This window comes from Arachis stenosperma, chromosome 3 (assembly GCF_014773155.1).
Source record: "Arachis stenosperma cultivar V10309 chromosome 3, arast.V10309.gnm1.PFL2, whole genome shotgun sequence".
Lineage (NCBI taxonomy): Eukaryota > Viridiplantae > Streptophyta > Magnoliopsida > Fabales > Fabaceae > Arachis > Arachis stenosperma.
In genome coordinates, this window is record NC_080379.1 from 23,715,681 (window position 1) to 23,740,093 (window position 24,413).

At 37.6% G+C, this 24,413-nt stretch overlaps 2 protein-coding genes across 2 annotated transcripts; both read left to right on the top strand.

Moving 5' to 3' along the window:
* The first annotated feature begins 9,499 nt into the window (after window positions 1-9,499).
* Window positions 9,500-11,740, top strand: LOC130967663 (uncharacterized). Its single transcript, XM_057892620.1, has 5 exons — window positions 9,500-9,628; window positions 9,703-9,917; window positions 10,099-10,269; window positions 10,374-10,609; window positions 11,331-11,740. The coding sequence occupies exons 1-5, from the start codon at window positions 9,559-9,561 to the stop codon at window positions 11,578-11,580; spliced, it is 942 nt and encodes a 313-aa protein (XP_057748603.1). The 5' UTR covers window positions 9,500-9,558; the 3' UTR covers window positions 11,581-11,740.
* Window positions 11,741-13,435: 1,695 nt separating this feature from the next.
* Window positions 13,436-19,678, top strand: LOC130965690 (uncharacterized). Its single transcript, XM_057890448.1, has 3 exons — window positions 13,436-15,183; window positions 15,255-15,900; window positions 19,661-19,678. The coding sequence occupies exons 1-3, from the start codon at window positions 13,436-13,438 to the stop codon at window positions 19,676-19,678; spliced, it is 2,412 nt and encodes an 803-aa protein (XP_057746431.1).
* Window positions 19,679-24,413: the final 4,735 nt, after the last annotated feature.

A 24,413-nucleotide genomic window follows, 5' to 3' on the forward strand; every position in this document is an offset into this window, starting at 1 on the left:
ATTCTTGTTTAGCTCTAGTTTCCATAAAAAAAACCATGGCGGGCTTTATCTGTCTACACAGATTAAACAATTCGGATACTGTTGCGGGAGTCGCCATCCCACGACAGTTCCAACTAATGACACTTATGGCTGAAGGTGGGGAATGTTTAGGCCCGCCTCCTCAGCCTTATGTCCATATTCACTAGCAACATCTTCATATAAACCCATTCTACCATCATTTTCACCTCCTTTGACTTGTTCTCTTCGGGTTCTCTTACTTGTCTCTTCTTCACTTTCTTGCTCATTAATACTTGTCCCTGCTTTTGTTATGTCTTGTTGCCTAATCTCTTCCCACTTTCTCTTGATTTTCAGCTTTTGGTTGATGCCGTGCACCAGCTCTATCTCCAATGCCTCTGGTACATTCTCCTCCTTGCCCATTCCTGTCTTATCATCATCGTCATCATCACTCGAAAGTTCCACATAATAATACTCCCCTATTTTGGTTCCTTGCACTTGTGTCTTCCTTCCCTTTTTTCCTATATTTTTATGACCGGTATTCTCCTCTGCTGATCTGTTTAGTGAAAGGCTTTGACTTATTATATTGAAATTTTTATTATCATTTGCCCAGCCCACATTCATAACCCCCATCTCCAAGGCCTTCTCCCCTTTTAATATTTCTATGTCTAGCTCAATTTGCTTCCTTTGAGACTTGTGCTTCCTACTTCGGCCCAATTGGTTAGGCCCAATATATTCATTAACTCTTCTCTCACTTTCATCATCTCTAGATCTTTCTTGAAAGGGATTCTGACAAATCATACTCTCGGCCTCTTCTACTTCATACCCTCCTTCTACTTCCATTTCTTTGTCCGTACCCTGCTCGTTCTTGCTTTTCCAATAAGTCATATCACCCTCTCCAGTCGCATTCTCTTCATCTAGCCCTTTATTTTTTCCAACTACAATTTCTTCTTCCACATGTCTCAATCTCTGTCTTTTATCTGTATCCTCTAACCTCTCTTGGTCGTCACTAATCATACTAGCTTCTGCAAACATACCCAGTTGTTGATTTGACCACATTTCATCTCTTGGTTCCTTTTGCCTGGACTCTCTATTCTATAGGCTTTCTTCACGCATGGTTCTCCCAATCACTGTTACTTTGCTTCTGTATTTGAATGTCGAACCTTGGTGCTAAAATAGAAATTAGTCTTAATCCCGCAACTGAGAGACTTGGACAATATCTTGGTAGTTCTGGATTTTCAACTGCCATAGCCATTTCCATTTTGCATACCCTCCTATATTGGCCAATCCTTCCACAGTTATAGTAGTAATCACTCAGCTTTTCATACTTTATCTTGGCCCACGAATAATTTCCTTCTCTCCTTTGAAACCAAAATCCAGTTTTTAGAGGAATAAGGGTATTTAACTCTACCCTTATTCTTAAGAAGGTTCTAAGTAAATTTCCTTCCACAAAAGGATCCTCTACTTCAATCACTCTTCCTACCGTAGCTCCTATCTTTTCAGCATTCTCTCTATTCATCTTATCTAGAGATAAACCATGTATTTGAATCCAAATAGGAAGTAGATCATAATTTACCTCGTACTCAGACACCTCGGATTTCTACGATTGTAGGTTCAGCATATGTCCCAACATCCTCCATGGACCGTCGTTGTAGATCCTCTTGGCATCCTTTTGATTGCTGAAATTGAAAATATAAGACTCTGTTCTTGTGTTGGAGATGACCAAACCTTGAGGACTACCCCACATTTTGTCTATAGATTTTTTAACTGTTGTTGCATTTAGATTTCTTCTTGTAAGCACTTTTCCTACCAGTTTTTGATTTACTGGCAGTTTCCTCACCTCTGCATTGTCTTGTAGTTCCAAAACATCTCCTCCACAACCCTCTCTTGTGGGATTAGACATTGGCTTCTTCAACACACTTGTCTTTGGTTTCAGACAGACAAGAATGATTGTAGACTTTAAAGATGTTTGTGACATGTTTGAGATGGAATGACAAGATCGGATAAAGCTCCGCCAATCGGAGAAGCACCGTATTCTTCTTCAGGTCACCACTCTAGCTACCTAGAGAGAAACAACTCTCCTTACGAGAGAAACATATTTTTGACACTTTTTTGAACTGGATGTTAAGAACTCCCTGATGACAATGCTCTCAAATCTCGATACAGCACCACGACAGAAAATCGACAAACCATTTACCATTATAATAAAAATCACTTGACTTTGAAGTTTTGAATTTAGTGGCTACAATCTACATATTTAATTAATTTATATAGCTGGCGAGGGTAATATAGGATAGCACAATAACAACCACTTGTGCTTAAGAGAGAATAAGTGAATAACACATTTAGTAGGCTACAACCAAAGTCTAATTTTATTTGTATGCGTTTATAATATAATTAATATATGCTCTGAAAATATATATGGTTAGATATCAGAATAACAGAGTAGAATAATATAACTAAAATTTAAGAAAAAAATAGATAAAACTAAATATAATAATTTATCTTTAAATAATTTTAAAAATATTATAATCAAGTGAAAAATTACAAATTTTAAATTATAAAGAGAAAATTATAATAACACACTTAAAATACATACTATACTTATATATATATATATATAATACTTATGAAAACGTTTCAGGTGAGGCAAGGTACGATCTTGACACTTAAGTCTTCTAATTTTTTATATCATTGAGATTTAAATTAAAATATCGCAAATGCTAAAATTAAATAAAGCAGTGCTTATGTGAACACAGAGTGCTTTGGATTTATGGATGGTGAACATTTGACCGGTTGGATTATTGTGCAGTTCAGAATCAGTGAAGATGTCTAATTTGTCCAAAGCCAGTGTAGAATGAAAGTTCACCTTCGTAGCTCCACTGCCACCATTAAAACAATCGCCGCCAGTGTCGAACGCAATTAGCTTCACGGTAATGCGCCACAACATTCAATCACGGCCACTAGGTTGTCGCCACACTAAATTACAGCTTCGCACATAGCACCCGTAATTACCAAAAATAGTGACCATGAGTTTCAACTACATCATCACCTCCACTGACAAATCTCTTTCCAGATCTTTAACACCCTTTTAACACTCTCAATGGCGCTCTGCAACCATTCTTGATCTTTATCTCCATCGGACACAAAAAACCAACCCTATCTCGGTGTGTTTAACCCAATGTTAAAATTGGTCAGCTAAAACTATCCCAATCTCTTCAAGACCACATCTCTTTTCTAACACTTTTTGTCTTGTCACATGTGCAATCAAGATGACTAAGACAAAGCCTGCATAGTTTTTGAACTGTACACATCCCTCAAGCGTTAATATATTATTATTGTTTTACATTATTATTTTTGAAGAGGATATTGTGCTTAATTGTCTATTAGATAATTATTTATAGGTGTAAATTTTTTGCAAATATTCTATACTATTTTCATTTAAATTCTCTATAATGTCTCAGGAGGGTCAGAAGCATGTGAGGAGTGAGGAGAAAATTGCTATTTTCATATCTTACTCAGCATGTGAGGCATAATGTGTTGTAGTTTGATGGAAATTTTTTCTTGCAAGGTGTTGTTATTACCCAAGGAAGTGTTTTATCACTACAATAAAAACGGTAATTTGTGGCAGTTTATCTAGGGAAACCGCCGCGAAACGAAATTCCAGTGGTTCCACAAGCGTTGCCTATTAGGGAGTGGTGATTTGATTTTGCGGCGGTTCTAATGAACCGCTGGCAAAATTGTCGCAAATCAGATTGACGATTTTGTGGTGGTTGCAGAACTGCTGCTATTTTGGTCAATGGATTTTAATAAAAAACTGTAGCGGTTTTGAGACCGCCACAAATTTATGTTGGTTTTTTTTTAAAAAATTACAACAGTTTTGAACCCCCGCAATTTCATTCACGAGCTAAAAAAAAATAGACCAACTACAATATTTTATACCATTTTTCTTTACTATAACCTATTTTCTTTACGTTATATTTATTAAACTTGAGATATTAACATGAAAAAACACTCAATAAACAATATTAAATTCATAGATAATTGCGAAATGTTAACTAAAAAAATATTTATTTAAAAATTATTTACTCAAAAAATATTGAACAATATAAAACTACTATGTTAAGAGAATTCTATTAGCTGGATCAAAACTTTTAGTTGATGCTTTGATCAAATTTAGTAAAGCTTTTAGTTGATGCAGCACCAGTAGCACTTATACCGACACCAAGATCTCCATTAGTTATTGGTGCTCGACTAGACCTGCAAATTATTTCCATCAATCATCCAACGATACAAAGCCAAAAGAAATAGTTTAATTATAAAAAAGATATAATAAGTCATTCAATTAAAAAATTTTCGGATTAAATATACCAAATGTATTCAATTCCTTCAGATGGAGATTCAACTGGGCTAGGATTTGCCAGAACAAGCTGTGTCCAAACAAAGAGAAATTGTTGGTAAGATACTAGTTGTCCATGATAATATGATCAGCTTGAATTATTGTTGATTTCATTTATTTCATATAGCAACCATAATATAGACTTTGGTTACTTCAACATCTCTCTTCTCATGACTTTTATCTAACTCTTCAAGGGCATGGATGTCACTGGTGTCTATGTCAGTAACGGCTGCACAAAGAACATAAATTATAAGTTAGTTAATGCTTATAGAAAACTAACAAGCCAAAACAGTTTGTTCTTGCTAGACATAAAAATCAGACAAAAATCAAGGTAGAGAATAGAGACACTCATGTGACGTTTTAACAATAAAAACTAGATTTTTGTTTGGTAGTCTCCTACCTTGTTCTTTTTCATCCATCAACCATCTTAGTATCATGGAAGAGTGAGATCACATCACTTTCAAATGCCACCTGAAAAATGTTAGAGTAGATTAGGAAGCAGAAACTCGAGTAAGTACTAGAGTTTTGTGAAGTAAATGAACTTATAAGAGGGAATTACTTGAAGTCACATACAAAGGGCAAGAAGGAGTCTTGACAATGTTTTAGGGAGCACATTGCAAATTATTCTTATGCCACTGTCACTTATACCAGATCTGTGATGAAGGATAATAATTAGAATATGATCCAGAAGTGTAAGAAAATTGAAGGGGGAGGAAAACTACAATTAAATATTGTATTGAGTTTTACTGTATATTTTTGTATACATTGAGTTTCATCCGAAGCTTGTTAACAAGGTGAATGAATTAAAGTAGGTACGATACATACCCACTGAGATCAAGCAATTCTAAATTAGGGTAGCTAGAAGCAATAGCAGCAACAGATACATCAGTAATTTCAGATCCGAAAACAAGAGAAAGCATTTGCAGCCCCCTGACGATTCCACATTTAATGAATTCCAATAAGTTCACCAGCAAATGGATTTTGTATCACACATCAACTTATCATAACAAAATAGAAGAAAAACAAAACTGAAATGTTCATTGAATTTATGACAAATAGGCCTGACATAGCATGTTTATCCTATCGGACAAGAGCCTGGGATTTCAGATATGTAAATTGAGGTTGGGAATAAATTAAGGTTTGATTCCAAAGTCTTCATTGCAAATTTCATGATCTTTGTGTGTGAATGTTACATACAGGTTGCGCTTTTATAGTTATTATATGATTCAGTTTCATTTCATATACATCCTTTGACATGCCACATAAATTGGAAGTATGAGGTCTTCCATCCGAAACTTGTAGATGTTTGATGCTTGCACAATATGTATGAACAAGTAGATGTAAAAAAATTTGGAATATTGTGATTAAAACTTCTAAGTGAACAAAATTTGTTAATCATAGTCGAAAAATGGAGTTCAAGATTACAAACCTCAATCAAGCAGTTGTAAGAGCAAGCACAACAGCATGAGAAAGCCTCAAAGTAGCTTATATGTATATTCTGCAATCTTGAACAATTTCTGCCCAATCCTTCAATCATAGTTATTAGATCAGTACTATCATTTTCTTGTCGAGAAAACTCCAACGAAATCTCTCTCAACTGGGGACAGTTAAATACCTAACATTTTAAAGCAACTGTTAGTAACTAAAGTTCTCTCTCAATGTCTGCTCAGTTCTATCAATCTAAAGTTTGATCACACCATACAATATCAAGAGGAGAAAGGAAAGGTAACAATCACCATTTTAGAAAGAGAGTACAGATCTGACAGCCAAAGGGTAGTAAGACTAGCCGAACAGAGGACAAAGCCACCCAGGTTAGAACAACCTTTTGTCTTGAGACATTTGAGGAAATTCTAGTTTTCTTCTATGCTTAATGACTACCAAGAAAGATGAAACTCGGTGTATTTTAAATAAAAAAATAAAGAAAAAATCCTAGATTATCAAAGCAATTATTTTAGCACAAAAATAACCACTGATAACCTTGGATCATCAAAGTAGTGGAAAAAAACTTTGTACATGCTAAAAAATGAGCACAATCATAGATTCTCATTTAACCAAAACAAAAATAAAATATCATCTAAATAATTTATGTTATTGAACTTACCCATAATCACACACCTTCATAAAACAATGAGCCATTACAGATATCAGGAGAACTACTCTTTTCTCTTCCAAGTATAGCTTTAAATACTTTCCAAATAGAGATTAACAAGAAAAAAATCTTTAGCACCCAAAATCTCATATAAAAAAAGTAAGGACTTCATCATTTTCATCTAACTCTTCAAAATCAGCATTCAAATCAAGTGGCAAATTCAAGATATATAATCTATTGAATATAAAATAGGAGAGAAAAATTACTCCTCAAATCACTTTAATTGCTTTAAGTTAATTGAAATGTAACTTTCGGTGTTCAATCAATTGACAAATCCAAGAATCCAAATAAAAATGTGAATAAGAAAACAAAGACCCAAGTAAAGAAAAAGAAGGAAGAAGGTGAAGAACCTGAGATTGTGGTGGTGGCGATGGGGCTAGCAGCGACGGAGGTCAAAGGCGACTATTGCAAGAAACTCGTGCAGCACGGATAGAACATATTTGGCTGAAGAGGGGAGCACCGTTTTGGGGTCAGGGCCAGCAGAAGCTCATGGAGTAAGGGTTAGGATTAACAAGATTTGGGGTAGGGTTGGCAATTCATACCCTACCCGCGGGTATCCAATTCGGTCCAACCCGTTCGGGTAGGGTACGGTTCGGATATGCCTGCGGGTGTACCCTACCCTACCCTACCCGCACCTCATAATTTATAAAAATCTCTCTATATAGTGAAGGAAGTGAGAGTTGAACCCACAACTTCTCTTATGTAATGACTTATAATAAGTGAACAACCACTAAACTAGTTAGTTAATTTAGTAATTTAGAGCATTAGTTTTTTATTTTTTATGTTATTAATACGTATAGAATTCGAAATGATTGAATTTTATATTTATTTTGAAAAAATTTAATATTTCTGCGGGTAGGGTAGGGTAGGGTAAGGTTTAGAATTTTAGGGTGCGGGTAGGGTTAGGGTTGAGAGATTCTCAACCTGCGGGTAGGGTAGGGTAGAGTTTTAATAAAATTTTCAATATGCGGGTAGGGTTAGGATAAGGTCCAAACCCTACCCTACCCTACCCATTGCCAGCCCTAATTTGGGGTGCTCATGGAGCACCTTTATGCTTGTAATATCGAAAATTCTCTGTTTAGTAAACAATTCTAAAATCAAATCGAGAAAACCAAAAAGAAAACAAAACAAAATTGAAAGACAGACTTTTTGGTTACTAATAATCTAAACCAAGAAGCTGAGCAGACCTAAGGATGGGGCTAGAGAAAGCAGGGAGCAGACTGGCGATGGATCCACCAGCAAGGGGAAGCGCGATGCAACTGGTACTGATGAGCGGAGGTACACAGTGGCAAGGATTCGTGCACGGAGGTGTGTTCATCGCCTCTGCTCCCGTTTGTGTTTGCCCAAGGAACAAAAGAAGGAAATCTGTTGATTCTTCACTATATATACCCAAAACGATTGAATTGCAGTGATTTTTATTGAACAATTGCTATCCAACACAGTACCGCAGCTGAAGCCAAACCGCAGCTCAGAAGTGATGCGATTCTACCAATTTGCGGCGAATTCGAACACATACGCTAATTTCTGGCCGCTATACTCCGCTTTTCTTGTAGTGTATCTACTTTGATTTGCTCTTTTTATTATAAATATTTGGAGTAATGTGTGATATTCTCATTTCTTAGAAAGACACTTGAATATGGAAGTTGCAAAAAAAATGGTACTGTGAATACGAATAGTGATGATAAAATCTCATCTCTATATTATCTACAAATACGATTTATTGATCATTTTCTTTTATTTGAACATTAGAGTCAAGCTGCCTTCTTCTCTTAGCCTTTAATGAGCAACTCACCATTTTTGTCTTCCTTTTTCAAAGTATCCATTACCGTCTTTTTTAAATTGTATCAAGAGATACAATAGTCATTCAATCCCTTACTACAAAACAAATGCAATATTTGGAACCTGTTCGTACATAGAACATTGAAGTGGCAAGATCGCACTTTGTCCCACCTGAAACATATATAATATATATATATATATATATATATATATATATATATATATATATATATATATATATATCACAAAGATGATACATTGTGATTGCTTGCATTTCATGTTTATTATTTTATTCTACTTTTTAATACATTATGCATGACATACTATTATTTTATTGATCATGCATTTGATATTTATTATTATTTTATTAAATAAAAAAATATCTTCGGTCCAATGTACTCCAAATTACTTCGACTTGGCCCATTATGTACACTTTGTTTGGTATAAAAAAATTTGTGAGAAAAGAAAAGGGAGAAGATGAAAATGGATGGAAAATTAGTTTTTCTTTGTTTGGATCGCCAGAAAAATTGCATGGAAAACAAAAAAATCTATGTGAAGTCCAGTTTAATTTTTTCTGTCCAAAGTTGTGAAGAAAACTGAGATGAAACTGTAAAAATGAACAAAAGTACATATATACCCTTTTATATTTATATGTATTTGTTTGGTATAAAGAAATTTTTTTACACAATTATTTATATGAAAAACAAATATATATCTTTTTTTTATGACATTTAAAATTTTAAAAAATAATTTGAAAGATTTTTTTATTAAAAAAATAATTTAAATACATTAATAAAATATCATTTATATATAATATATGTAAGAATAATAAAGTAATTTTATACTATTATAATTTTTTTTCTTCCTACTTTTTTTTCTATCTAAACAAAATTTTTTTTTCTTATTTTCTTTCTTCTAATTTTTCTTTTATTTTCTTTCTTCTTATTTTCTTTCCTCCCATTTTCTTTTAAACATCCAAATAAAGTGGTAATAATTTTCTCTCTCTTTCTGAATAATAATTTTACATCTTCACATGCATGATGTTTAAAATATAATTTTTTTTACAGATTCACAGTCACCCTGACTTGGTCCATGTGAATAATGTGATCATTATTTTTTCTTTCTTGAATTTTGTTTGTATCTAATCTTTTATCTGCAGGTGGGTCCAAAACTAATAAGGAATGATAACCAATTTTCTCACACACACTTGACTCTTGAGAGCATACTACACACTGTGATGGAGAACATCAAACACAGTGATGTCCAAGTGAAGGGGCTCAAGCTGCATGTGGCAGAGATTGGAACCGGTATTTCCCTTCATCAAACACAATCATGTTTGTTTGTTAATTCATTTCCATTTGAGAGATCTTGTTTTGTGCAGGGTCAAAGGCAGTGGTATTCTTGCATGGATTCCCAGAAATCTGGTACACATGGAGGCATCAGATGGTTGCTGTGGCCAACTCCGGCTACAGGGCTATTGCCTTCGATTTCAGAGGCTATGGACTTTCTGAGCAGCCACCTCAGCCTGAGAAAGAAACCATGTTTGATTTGATTGATGAAATCTTGGGTCTCTTGGATGCTTTAAACATCACCAAGGTAAGTAGGTAACTACACTTTCTAAGAGTAAACTTGAGAAGCTGAAATTGGATCTGTTAACATGAAAGATTTGGATCCTCTAGAGTCATATAATTTCATTTGCTGAATTCAGTTTCAATATGAGGCCTCAAGATCACACAAAACAGAAACTAAACTAACCATTGTTTATTATATATGACAGGCTTTCCTTGTTGGTAAGGATTTTGGTTCCATCCCAGGGTATCTTACAGCAGCTCTGCACCCAGAAAGAGTAGCTGCAGTTATAAATTTGGGCATCCCTTTCATTCTTCCGGGTGAATCCGCCGTCCGGAACGACCTTCTCCCCAAAGGCTTCTATATTACCAGGTGGCAGGTACAAGATCCTTGCATTCCTCTCTCTCAACTTATTTGTTGTTTGTATCTTTTTTAGGTTATTTTTATCAGTTCATTTTGGTAGTTACTTTGTACTAATTTCAGGAACCTGGGAGGGCAGAAGCAGATTTCGGCCGTTTCGATGTGAAGTCAGTTATAAGGAACATCTACACTCTGTTCTCTAGCAGCGAGATACCAATAGCAGCTGATGATCAAGAAATCATGGACTTGTTTGATCCCTCTAAACCGCTTCCACCATGGTTCTCTGAGGAAGACCTTCAAACCTATGCATCACTCTATGAAAATTCTGGATTCAGATATCCATTGCAGGTTCCTTACAGGTAATTACACCTTCCACTTTCCCTCATCTGTCTTATTGTATAATATTAAGATGGGGAGAATAATGAAACAAGGAAGCAGAGGAAAAGAGATTCTTCCAACAGAAAATAGAACAAAAGACTAGTGAAACATAATGTAAGGGAGAAGAATTTAAGAAAATAAAAATTTCTCAATTAAGGACTAATAGACATAAGAGAGAGTAGAGAGAATTCTAATTAAAAAAAAAACAATCTAAAATCATTCATGGTCATTTACATTTTTATTATATCTATTTATAGTAAATCAATTAGTAGTAAGACTATCGTAATTGGACCTTGGTTCCACTTTTTACTCATTACACATAACTTTTCAATCTTTCTAACATGTCGGCAAGTCAATCATGAGTTTTACATTATATAAAAGCTCAAACAAACAAACATACTCTACCGGTCCTCCCTACTCAGGAATGATCTGGGGCCAAACGCTTAACACCATCCCATAAAACTTGTTTATCTAAAAGTCTATCATTAAAAGTGTGCATATTGGACTTTAGCCAAATACTCTAGATAGTGGTGTGTATACATCTCAACTAAGTTTATAAGGTGTGGAATTTCAATGTTAAAATACAATTGCCTCGTTCCTAAATAAATATTGCTTGGACTAATGTGGTATGTTAAAAAATCATTGTATTTGGACACACATTGTTCAGGCTTCAATAACTGTTTTTGGTTATTATCCATGCAGGAGTCTCAATAAAGATTGTGGCTTAAGTGACCCAAAAGTGAGTGTTCCTGCACTTTTAATAATGGGTGAGAAAGATTATGTGATCAAGTTTCCAGGAATGGAGGACTACATCAGAAGTGGAGCAGTGAAACAATTTGTGCCAGACATGGAAATCACATATATTCCAGAAGGAAGCCATTTTGTGCATGAACAAGTTCCAGACAAGGTCAACCAGCTCATTATTGACTTCCTTGACAAACAAAATGTTTGACTGTTTCTTCTGCTTCTTCATTGGAGATGCCATTTCTTTGCCGCTTAATGTTACCATTAATAGAAGTATGTTATATTCAGACTTTGAATTTTCAGTTTATGCATGACCATTGTCCAATGGAGTATAATAATGTGGTAAAGTACTATTTTTTTTCTCTAAAGTTTAGGTCAAATTCTAATTTGATTTCTAATATTTTAAATATTCTATTTCTGTCCCAAAAAATTTAAATAGGTTCAATGTTGTTCTATCGCTAAATTTGACACTAATAGTTAATGAAATGAGTAATGTGGACGTTAGTAACATTATTAATTAAATTATATTTTTTTTATGTGTTAAAAATAATCAAAACCTTTTTCTAACACTTTTTCTTCTCAATTTTTTTTGTACAAAACTCTGAATCTTAACTATCAATTATCAATGTTCCAAAATCAAAGAAATTTTTATATTAGTCGGTGGATCAATTTTATTTACATATGAAAATTAAATGTTATTGTCTCCTTAATATGCAAATTATTTGTGTCAAATTTAATAGTAAGACAATATTAAACCACTTAAAATTTTTTTGGTATTAAAATAAGACGTTTAAATATTTTTAAAATTAAAATAAGACGTTTGATTAAAATTCGGCTTAAACGCTAGGTATTAAATTACTCTTCTACCTTAGTCCATGACAACAATAAAGAAGTCTCGTGACCCACAAATTCAACCTAACAGAATACATAAATTCAATTACAATTTTAGTCTTTATTATCTTATCTTTATCTTATTTTTAATTGTTCTTATCTTATCTTTTATATTTTTTTTTACCCTCATAGTTTACAACACACTTCAATACAATTCAATCAATTAACAATCAATAAAATTTTTTTTTTTACTTTTTCTATTCTTTCACAATTTTATCACTACGGACCAAAATAATATTTTATTCAATAATAATAGTATGAGAATCTTCATAAACAAGTGTGCTAGTTTACATGACTTGTTATGTCGATAAAAAAATAATTTTACAGTTATTAATGAAATTAAAAATATAATATTTAATTTTAAAAGAATAATTTGAAAGAAAAATTGATTCCCACTTCCCAGTAATTGTAATAAAAAATTTAAAAATTAACTTTTACCTATGATTCCAATATCTAATTACAGTGTAGCTCCCATTAATCGTATATAAAAGGCTATTAGCAATTGTCTAGTAATAGGAGGTTTAGATAATTTACCTCAGTATTTATTTTTTTATGATATATGTCTTTTTTAATTTTATTTTTATATCAAATTTATATTTATTATACATTTTAAATATTTATTAGAAAACAATATTAATAAAAATTATAATTCTGGAAAGGGAAAATGTATTGGGATTAATAAAAAATATTTTGGTCTTTTTTCATTAAATTTATATATATTCAATATAATTTAATAATTATACACAAAAACTTATAAAAATATAGTTAATTTCAGGAAAAAAAAGGTTTTAAATTCAAATCCCATTGTCCACCCCCCAAAAAGTATGTTGCATAGAAAATGGGACAAAATAGCATGGTCTCAAGAATCAATAAAACTGATAGATTTGATTGGATTAATAAAAAATCGGTTACTAGTTCAATTCAATTAAAGTAAAAAATTGATTGACAACGAATCAATTAACAAGTTAATTGATCAGTCGAATCAATACGGTATTTCGATAGTTAATCGGTTTAAAATAATAAATTATAAAATTATTTTTTTGAAAGTATATATTTTAAATGTCTGAACAACGCTCTGCTAGGGTTCCACTCAGGAAAAAGATTTGATACAGAGGAGTACCAAAAAAGTCAAAATTTGAAGAGAGGTGAACCTTAATCACCCATCCGATTGCATGGAAATTGTTCCAGTTGAGAAGGAAAATACACCAATTCAAAAAAGTTTATACAAAGAAACTCTTCTGACCGGTCCTGGTCTAGAAGAGAATCCTGAGACATCGAACTTTATGGACGATGATGAACCCAACCCGGAGGATAAGTGGTATAAGGATGATGAGGATGTTTTAAATGGTGAAAAATCTTTTAATCCTTGTCCCACGATTCCAGTGTCAAAAGAGGAATTTGAGGAATGGTGCAAACCATGGAAAAATACTCTGATGGTCAAAGTGTTGGGAAAGCGTGTGACTTTCGCCTTTATGAAGCAACGCCTTCAAAGAGACTGGGAAGGTAAAGGTAAGATTCATGTTATTGATATGAATCGTGACTATTTCTTGGTTCATTTTTCAGATGAGGAGTACTATAATCATGCGCTTATGGAAGGGCCTTGGATGGTCGCTGGGCACTACCTTATTGTCCAGAGATGGAGACCTTTTTTCTTATCAGGATCTACAGAAGCTAGGAAAATCGCTGCCTGGATTCGCATCCCGAATCTCCCTATCGAACTTTACAACCATCGTTTCCTTTGGAGGGTAGGCTCGGCCATTGGGCATATGCTGAAGATCGACCGAACAACGTCTATCCATTCGAGAGGAAAATTTGCTCGCATATGTGTGGAGATCGACCTGACAAAACAACTTGTGCCACGTATCTCAGTCCTTGGATGCGAACTACACCTGAAATATGAGGGTCTATATCAAATTTGCTTCTCCTGTGGCAGGTACGGACACAGATCAGAGCCGTGTACGGAAAATCCATCAATTATTGGGGATCCTTTGGATGATGTCGGCACCGGAACCAATCTCCCGATGAACGGTACGACTGTTCATGGTGATAACCAAAATAGAAAGTTTGAAGAACCGCAAAATCAGCACAAAAATGACACTCATGGCAACGGTCAAAATAACCCTGATTTCGGGCCTTGGGTGATGGTCAAAAGATACTCCAATAAAAAGAAGATCCAAATAGGACAGAGATATTCACATGAAAATCAGAAGCAAGTTACCAAGAATAATTATGAAAAGGATGAGGTCCCAACAAGGAAAGATCCGGATGGATCACGTTTTACGATCTTGCACAAGGAAACTTCAGAAGACGCCCAGGTATGCTTGGAACGCGGTGATAAGACCCATAAGGAAATAGAAGTTAATGGGCTGCCTCAGACCCAAGCCCAACATGAGATGGTCAATTCCCCGATCCAGAAGAAGGTCCTGAGGCATAGAGCTGGAAAGAACCCGCAAAACCAAAAAAAGGCCTTGCCTCTTCCAAAAGGGTTATCTGACCCGGGTAGGAAACCAAACCACAACAAAAATAAGGAAAAAAATCCAATTATTGCCTCCCCCAACCCTAAAGGGTTGGCTGCTCAACCGAAAGCCGTCGAAGGAAAGGGTAAGGAGTCTGAACTTGAAGGTATGGAACTTATGGTCAAGGAGTATATGAAGAGGATGGAGCGAGAGAAATGGGAAGCCTTCAATTCTTCAAAGAATGCCCGTATGATGCTAGATCAACATGTGGTCCGGGAAAATATGCTATTCAACACTGAGATGAGTCACTATTCACTAGATGAACGCGCAGAAATTGGCGAGCCCAAAGGAAACCAAGTGAAGAAATCAGATGTACTCATGATAGAGGCTGGTTCTAGGGATAGCATTGAGGAAACATCCTCCAGGGGCCGTATAGGTCCAGACCACGGGGCCCCTGCCCGCAAGTAATCCTGGCCGTAGATGGCTTCCCCTCCCCTGTATCTCTGATTATGAATATCATAAGCTAGAACTGTAGGGGTACTGGCAGCAAAGCTTTCCCATCCATTATTCGGGACCTAAGACAGGAGTATGAGGCAAATTTCTTCTTTCTATTAGAAACTCATGTTAGTGGTTCTCGAGGCAAACAGATTCGGGACAAGATAGGGTTTGATAAATCCTTTGTTGTCGATGCTATGGGTCACTCTGGAGGAATATGGTGTCTCTGGGATTCCTCAGTTTGGAACGTGGATGTTTTGGATCATGATAGGCAGTATGTCCACCTTCAAGTTTCTGGTAAGAACTCGATTTCCTGGCTACTTATTGCTGTCTATGGTAGCCCCCAAAGGGTAACCAGAAGAGCCTTGTGGAACTCTCTCGAAGGGTATGCCAGGAATGTTAATCTCCCGTGGTGCCTGTTGGGGGATTTCAATGCCATGCTGCATGACTATAAAAAGCATGGAGGGACGATGAACAATAACCAAAGTGCCTGTAGGGAATTTCAAGAATGTATTTCGAATAGCGGCCTAGTTGATTTGGGTTACTCTGGATGGCCTTTCACTTGGAAGATAAGGAACCATGCGGAGAGACTTGACAGGGGGCTGAGTAACCTGGAGTGGCAAATTAGCTTTCCTGAGGCTTATGTGAAGCACCTTCCTATGCTTAAATCAGACCACTCGCCTATTGTAACACCCCACCACAGAGTCTTATGCTTAAGTCATAATTCAGAGATGGCAAGGTATTACGACCTCTAAATAAAAATTTTAGTACGTATAGTAGTATGAATGATTGATTATAACTAGGAGCCTTTGTAGAAAAAAGGGTAAACAAAAATCGCAACTCGAAAGCGCAACACTCCGATCGATAACGTAACGAACAAGGATAAACCAACGCGAGATTATATATATACAAAGGAGTGTCAAAAACAGGAATATCAAGACTCAAAATCCGGCTGCGAAGATAACCGGTCCGAGCATAGCAATATATACATATGATAAAATAAGAAAAACCCCAAAGGAAACCCAAAGGGACACAAATACAGAAACCTATTCTCCAAAATCTCCCATAAGAGGAGTCATCACAGTTTGTATTATTTAATGGAGATAAAAGTATCTAAGTAAAACATATAAACCAAAATAGAGTCCCGAGAACAAAGGATCTTCGCTAATCTAGAAGTCTCCAGCATGCCTCAGCGGGAAACCTCACGTCTTGCATCTGAAAACCACAAAATCTGTATGGGTGAGAACCAGAGGTCCCCAGCATGGTAACAGCTTCCACATATATAATACATAATAATAGAGGAAAGCCGAAGGCAATCCTAGAACTTCCTCCAGATAATTTAAAGGCTTATAAACAAGCTAAACTATAAAGGGCATCTGACTAAAGATTCTTCAGTCTAACTAGTACTTTCCTTTCCAATTCCTTCACACCTCCCAACCACCAGTAGAAGTATAATGTAGCAAACACAGTTATATCAAACAAGAAATATACAAGTAGGAACAAATAAGGCATTTAGACAATTAGCAAGTAATATGCAGTCAAATAGGCAATCTCAACCAATTCATATAGTATGCATATGATGAATGTCTGTCCCTAGTGGCTGATGATATCATCTGTCGGTTATAGAGCCAACCCGACAAGTCCTGGTAGCTAACCATTGGACTGTCCCTCTGTCGTGTCTCCCCAACTCGAGTTATACTCAATATAAACTTGATCATAATCATAATCCATATCCATCACCCTCACTGGTGAATATTTATGGGGGTGAGCTCATCCGGGGATTTCACAGTGCCCGGCCACCCTGACGACATAGGGTCAAAAGAGCTTCAAGTCTCAACCTGGAGCACGTGGTGGCTAGCCACTGCTTTCTCCCAGGGAAACTCTCATCTCCGATAATAGAAGTGCAACATTCACAATTCATTCAACAGCATATATATGCATTTATTCTTAGCCATAATCATGGCTCCGCCGTAACACGGCAATAATCCAGCCATCCGGCTCACGGTTAAATCCATAACCAGCCATCTGGCTCACGGTTAAATCCATAATCAGCCATTGCATTAACAATTACGGCCTTTCGGCCCATGGCATAACAAGCACTTCCACCGCCATCCTACGCCTCTCACATAATCATCTTTGATCCTCATTGATCATTCATTTTTCCCTTGTTTCACTCGCAAGTTACCACATCCCCTAGCTCCTTTTCTAATTGCTAGGCATATCATAATTATTTAAGACAAAAGTGGTGAGATCGGAGGCTTAGAAGTAAGAGATTTGGCTTTTAAAACTCAAAAATCAACTTTGGGATGAAAACAGGGCCACGCGTACGCGCACTCCACGCGCACGCGTGGATGGCCACAAAACTCATCGACGCGTATGCGTCATGCACGCTAACGCGTGGATTGAAAATTAGCCAGTCGACGCACACGCGTCAACCACGCATACGCGTGGGTGCTCTCGTGCCCCAGGCACAAAACTGGCACAACTCTCTGGGAAATGGCTGGGCATTAGGTGCAGCACATTCGGCACGCCCGCGCACATCACGCGCACGCGTGGATGGCACTTTCTGGAAGAACGGCGCGTACGCACCAAGTGCGCCTACGCACGGGGGGTCATTCTGCTAAAAATTTTCTAAGTTAAAAGCTGCAGAAATTCACAGATTCAACCTCCAATCTTCCGACGGACATAACTTCCTCATTTTAAATCGTTTTTCACCCGTTCTTCGAACGGCATGGACATCCCGGATCCAATTTCATTTCTAAATAGATTTGGCACAAAACAGAGATCTGTAGTCCAAGTTATGTCCCGTTAAAGTATGCCCAAAAACCATGTTTTTCATACAAAACCACAAAGTGCCATTTTCAAAACAAGTCATTTTCAACTCTTTTCAAAATCAATCAAAACATGCCAATTTCATCCCTTTTCTTTGAAATCAATCAAAATATATCAAATTCAACATCAAGCCTCCTCAACTCACACATTAACACTTTACCACAATTCACCAAAATCACTATCCCATCATTTTAACCCACTTCACCCAAGTGGCTCAAACCCAAACACATTGACATATCACATACTCTTCCTCATGAAAATTTTCAACAACACCAATTCCAATAAATCATCATTGTACACAATCAATATCATACTCACCATCAACATGGTTCAACCCACAATTCAACCATAACCAATCATCAAGCATATATCACAACATGCATATTTCTCATACATCATACCATCAAGGCATCAATAATCATCATCACATATATGACCACATCATATATCTCAACCATTCAACAACATCAACAATTCAATGCCTATCTTAGGGCCTCTAGCCTAAGTATTTCCTACCACATTACATATTAGATAGGGAAACCGAGACCATACCTTAGCCGATTTCCCAAGCCCAACCGGAGTACTTCCAAACCACTTTTACTCAAGCTCTCAAGGCCTCAACACCTCCAAAAACAGATTTTTCACCACCAAAGCCCTTTTCAAGCTTTTCAAAGTCACCAATCAAGCTCCAATATTCACACATACACAACCTAAGCCACAATCATCATACCCATACACAACATCTCAATACCCAAACATCATAGAACAACAAATTACACTAAGGTTGAGAATCTTACCACTCTCAAGGTCCAAGGAGACAAGATTAACCTTCTCCTTCAAGAGAGTTGGGTCCTATAACATCAAAGAGCCAAAAATCTCAACATTTTTACTCATGAAACTCGAAATCAAAGCTGGAAATTCGAAGAGCAAAACGTGGCTTACCTCAAGATTAATTGTATGGGTTTTGTAGAAATCTCCGCGGTGAATGCGTGGCCGCAAACGGTGCGACAATCGGAGCTCTAAATCAAAAGTTATGGTGGTTTGAAGATCAACCAAGGGAGAGAACTTGAGAGAGTGTTCTTCCCTCTTGTCCCTCCAATTTCAGCGTTTAAGAGTGTTATGTGAGGAGAGAGAGTGCTGAAAACTAGGGTTTTGGTTTAGTTATGTTGGGCCAAGGGCCCACTTTGGGTCCGGTTTGGCCTGGTTTGGCCCGTTCGGTCCAATCTTGGTCCGAATTCTATAAAATTGGTACCAAAATTCTCATCTCAATCTCCTCTATCATATTAAGCCATAAAAAAAAATCATGTTTTGGACTTTCTAGAATAAATTCTCATTTATGGATTAATTAGCCGTTAATTAACCGGGTTTTACATTCTACCCACCTAATTGGGAATTTTGCCCACAAAATTCAAATGTAATTACCTGAGAATAAATGCGGATAATCAGTTCGCATCTCTGACTCAAGTTCCCAAGTGTGTTCCTCAACACCGCCTCGACTCCATGCTACTTTGACTAATGAAACCTCTTTTCCACGCAACTATTTGATACTAGTATCATCAATTCTGATCGGAGCTATTGGAAGCGTCAAATCTTCTCTTAACTGAATCGATTCAGGTTCCAACACATGGCTAGCATCAGGAGTGTACTTCCGAAGCTGCGACACGTGAAACACGTCGTGCAGGCTCGAAAGATGAGGTGGTAGAGCCATCCGATACGCCACCGGTCCAACCCTCTCCAGGATTTGAAATGGACCAATGTATCGAGGATTCAACTTCTTTGCTTTAATTGCCCTACCTACAACCGTAGTCGGAGTAACCTTAAGGAAAGCATGGTCTCCTTCCTCAAATTCTAAGGGCTTTCGCCTCTGATCGGCATAACTCTTTTGACGACTCTGCGCCGTAAGCATCCTATCTCGGATTTTCTTGACTTGTTCAGTGGTCTCAGCTATCATTTCCGGCCCCAACAAGCCTTTCTCCTCAGCTTCATACCAGCGTAGCGGAGATTGACATCTCCTCCCATACAAAGCCTCATACGGAGCCATTCCGATGCTCGCATGGTAACTGTTGTATGCAAACTCCACTAATGGCATACACCGATCCCAACTCGCCGGTTGGTCCAAAACACAAGCTCTCAACATATCCTCTAGTGTTTGGATCGTCCTCTCGGATTGACCCTCTGTTTAAGGATGATAAGCCGTGCTCAAGCTGAATCGGGTTCCAAAAGCTTTCTAAAATGCACCCCAAAACCTTGAAGTGAAACGAGGATCTCTATCAGAGATTATAGTAGCAGGTACACCATGAAGTCTCACAATCTCTTTTATGTACAACCGTGCTAGCTCCTCAAGGGTGTAAGTCATACGAATGGACAAAAAGTGAGCTGACTTCATCAGTCGGTCCACAATCACCCAGATAGCATCAAAACCAGCCCTAGTCCTTGGCAATCCTGACACAAAGTCCATTGCAATACTTTCCCACTTCCATTGTGGAATCTCTAAAGGTTGCAACATCTCGGAAGGTCTTTGATGTTCAATCTTTACCTTTTGACAAGTTAAGCACTTTGAAACATATTCCGCCACATCATTCTTCATACCCGGCCACCAAAACATCACCTTTAAATCATGGTACATCTTAGTACTTCCCGGGTGAATGGAGAATCCGCTTTTGTGTGCCTCTTTTAAGATATCCTGCCTCAAAGTGCCAACATCCGGCACAATGATCCTACCCTTGAATCTCCATAACCCATCTTTTCCTTCCGACACTCTCCACTATTTCCCTTGCTCAATGGTCGGTAACACATTCCATAACGCTTCATCATTTTCATGAGCCTTTAGGAGTTCGGACTTTAAATCACTTGAGATTTCTAATCGGTTCAAACACAAAGTTTCGGATACTTCTCGAGCACCAATTTTCAGACTCTCGAATCCCTTGAGCAACTTCTCCTCTTGAAGCATCATCCAAGCTGCATATAATGACTTCCGACTTAACGCATCCGCCACTACATTCGCCTTTCCCGGATGGTAATTCAACTCAAAGTCGTAGTCCTTCAACAATTCCATCCACCTCCTCTGCCTCATATTAAGCTCTTTCTGATCAAATAGGTACTTCAAGCTCTTATGATCAGAGAAAACTTGGAACTTAACCCCATAGAGATAATGCCTCCACACCTTCAAGGCAAACACAACTGCAGCGAGTTTCCAAATCGTGCGTAGGGTAATTAACTTCATATGGCCTCAACTGCCGTGAGGCATACGCCACCACATTATGATGCTGCATCAGCACGCACCCTAAACCCTTTAATGAGGCATCATAGTACACCTCAAATGGCTCGTTCGGCTCAGGTAACACTAACACAGGTGCAGTGGTCAACTTTTTCTTCAATGTCTGAAAGCTCTCCTCGCACTCAGGAGTCCAAACAAACGGAGTGTCTTTGCGAGTTAACTTTGTCATTGGCAAAGCTATCTGTGAAAAGCCCAAAAAACTCTTTATCTCTGTTACTGTGGTTGGTTGCTTCCAATCCATCACAGCCTTCACCTTAGCTGGATCTACGGCTATTCCCTTCTTACTCACCACTTGGCCCAAAAACTTCACCTCACTCTTCCAAAACTCACATTTAGACAGTTTTGCATAGAGTTTCTTCTCCTTTAGAATTTGCAACACGGTCCTCAAGTGTTCCGCATGCTCCTCTTCAGTTTTGGAATAAATTAGTATGTCGTCAGTGAAGACAACAACAAATTTATTCAGGAACGGACGGAAAACTCTGTTCATGTAATCCATGAATACCGCCAGAGCGTTCGTCAACCCAAAAGACATCACAGTGTACTCGTAATGACCATAACGAGTCCTGAAAGCGGTCTTAGGGATATCCTCACCCCTCACCCTTATCTGGTGATAACCGGATCGCAAATCGATCTTGGAGAAAACTCCAGCTCCTTGTAACTGATCCATGAGATCATCAATTCTCGGCAATGGGTACTTATTCTTTATTGTAACCTTGTTCAGCTGCCTGTAATCCACACAGAGCCGCATACTCCCATCTTTCTTCTTTACCAGTAACACTGGAGCACCCCACGGAGAGACACTCGGTCGTATAAAATTCTTTCCCAACAAATCCTCTAACTGAGACTTTAGCTCGTCCATCTCTAACGGTGACATCCTATAAGGAGCGCTTGAGATTGGTCCCGCCCCGGGCACCAACTCAATAGCAAAATCAACCTCTCGGTTAGGTGGAAACTCATCAATATCATCGGGAAACACTTCCGGAAACTCACACACAACTGAAATCTGTTCCAACCTTTGATCATCACCCGAAACGCCCGCAGTTAACAACAGGATATCCTCACATTCGGTTCCGGAACAGTTCACCGTCATCGAATTCAAGTAATAATTATTCACCACGACCGGTCCTTCTGTATCCTCCGGCATAAAGTACACCGACTTTGTAGAACAATCAAGCAGAACATGGTTCTTAGATAACCAGTCAAATCCCAAGATAAGATCAAGACCGATCATCGGTAAGCATACTAAATTATGAATAAAATCACGCTGCTTGAATCTAAAGGAAACTTTCGGGCATCCTAGCCTAGTTACCATAGCCTCATGGGTAGCATTATACACTTTTAGGTCATAACCTATGGTTACAATCTTCAATCCTAACTCATGGGCTTTCTCAAATGCAATGAATGAATGTGATGCTCCCGAATCAAATAAAGCATTTAAAGTTTGACCAGCCATTTCACAGTTACCTCGAATGAGTGTCTCAGATCCCCCATCACCTATAGTTGAAGTGGTGAACATCCGACCATTCTGTTGTGCTTTTCCAGCACCTTGTTTCTGCTTCTCTGGACAGTTTGGGACCTTATGTCCCGCCTTACTACAGTAATAGCACAAACCTCATCCGGCCATACACGGGGCTCCCGGATGGTGACTTCCACACCTAGCACAAGCTTGCTCATTCTGTGGTTGCTTCCCAAACCTTTTCCCTTGGGAGTTGTTGTTGTTGGGCCTCCTGAAAGAACTTCTCCACTTGAAAGGTGGACCTCTAGGTGCAAAGTTTTTCCCTTGATTCTGTGGGAATGGTCCCTTGTGATTTCCTCTCTCAGCGGCTGCCTTCTTCACACACTCTTCAGCAACCCTACACTTGTTTACCATCACAGAGAAAGTTCTGACCTCTATTGGTCCCTGAGCTCTATTTCTGTTGTTGCCATGATTGTTTATCTGTTGCCCAAGAGCTTCAGCAGTGGCTTGCATCGCAGCAGCCATGTTTTCCAACGTAGTCATAAGGTTCACCGGGTCATTAGGGTTAACCTCCGGTGCACGAGCATTAGTACGACCTCTACCACGGCCTCTACCACGGCCTCTACTGCGTCCACGAGGCGCCATCTGGTTCCTATACACACCAAACAATCGATATTAAGTTGATCAGTCTCAATATCGGAAGTTTAGTGCTTCAAGTCCCAAATGCATGCTCATGAACGTTTATGCCAATTATATCAAGTAGATATACTAATAGCACATAACACACATACAGAGAATGCACAGAAGCATAATCAGTCCATCCCTCAGGCTCTACAGGAATGAACTGCTTTGATACCATAATGTAACACCCCACCATACAGAGTCTTATGCTTAAGTCATAATTCAGAGATGACAAGATATTACGACCTCTAAAATAAAAATTTTAGTACGTATAGTAGTATGAATGATTGATTATAACTAGGAGCCTTTGTAGAAAAAGAGGTAAACAAAAATCGCAACTCGAAAGCGCAACACTCCGATCGATAACGTAACGAACAAGGATAAACCAACGCGAGATTATATATATACAAAGGAGTGTCAAAAACAGGAATATAAAGACTCAAAATCCGGCTGCGAAGATAACCGGTCCGAGCATAGCAATATATACATATGATAAAATAAGGAAAACCCCAAAAGAAACCCAAAGGGACACAAATACAGAAACCTATTCTCCAAAATCTCCCATAAGAGGAGTCATCACAGTTTGTATTATTTAATGGAGATAAAAGTATCTAAATAAAACATATAAACCAAAATAGAGTTCCGAGAACAAAGGATCTTCGCTAATCTAGAAGTCTCCAGCATGCCTCAGCAAAAAATCTCATGTCCTGCATCTGAAAACCACAAAATCCGCATGGGTGAGAACCAAAGGTCCTCAGCATGGTAACAGCTTTCACATAAATAATACATAATAATAGAGGAAAGCTGAAGGCAATCCTAGAACTTCCTCCAGATAATTCAAAGGCTTATAAACAAGCTAAACTATAAAGGGCATCTGACTAAAGATTCTTCAGTCTAACTAGTACTTCCCTTTCCAATTCCTTCACACATCCCAGCCACCAGTAGGAGTATAA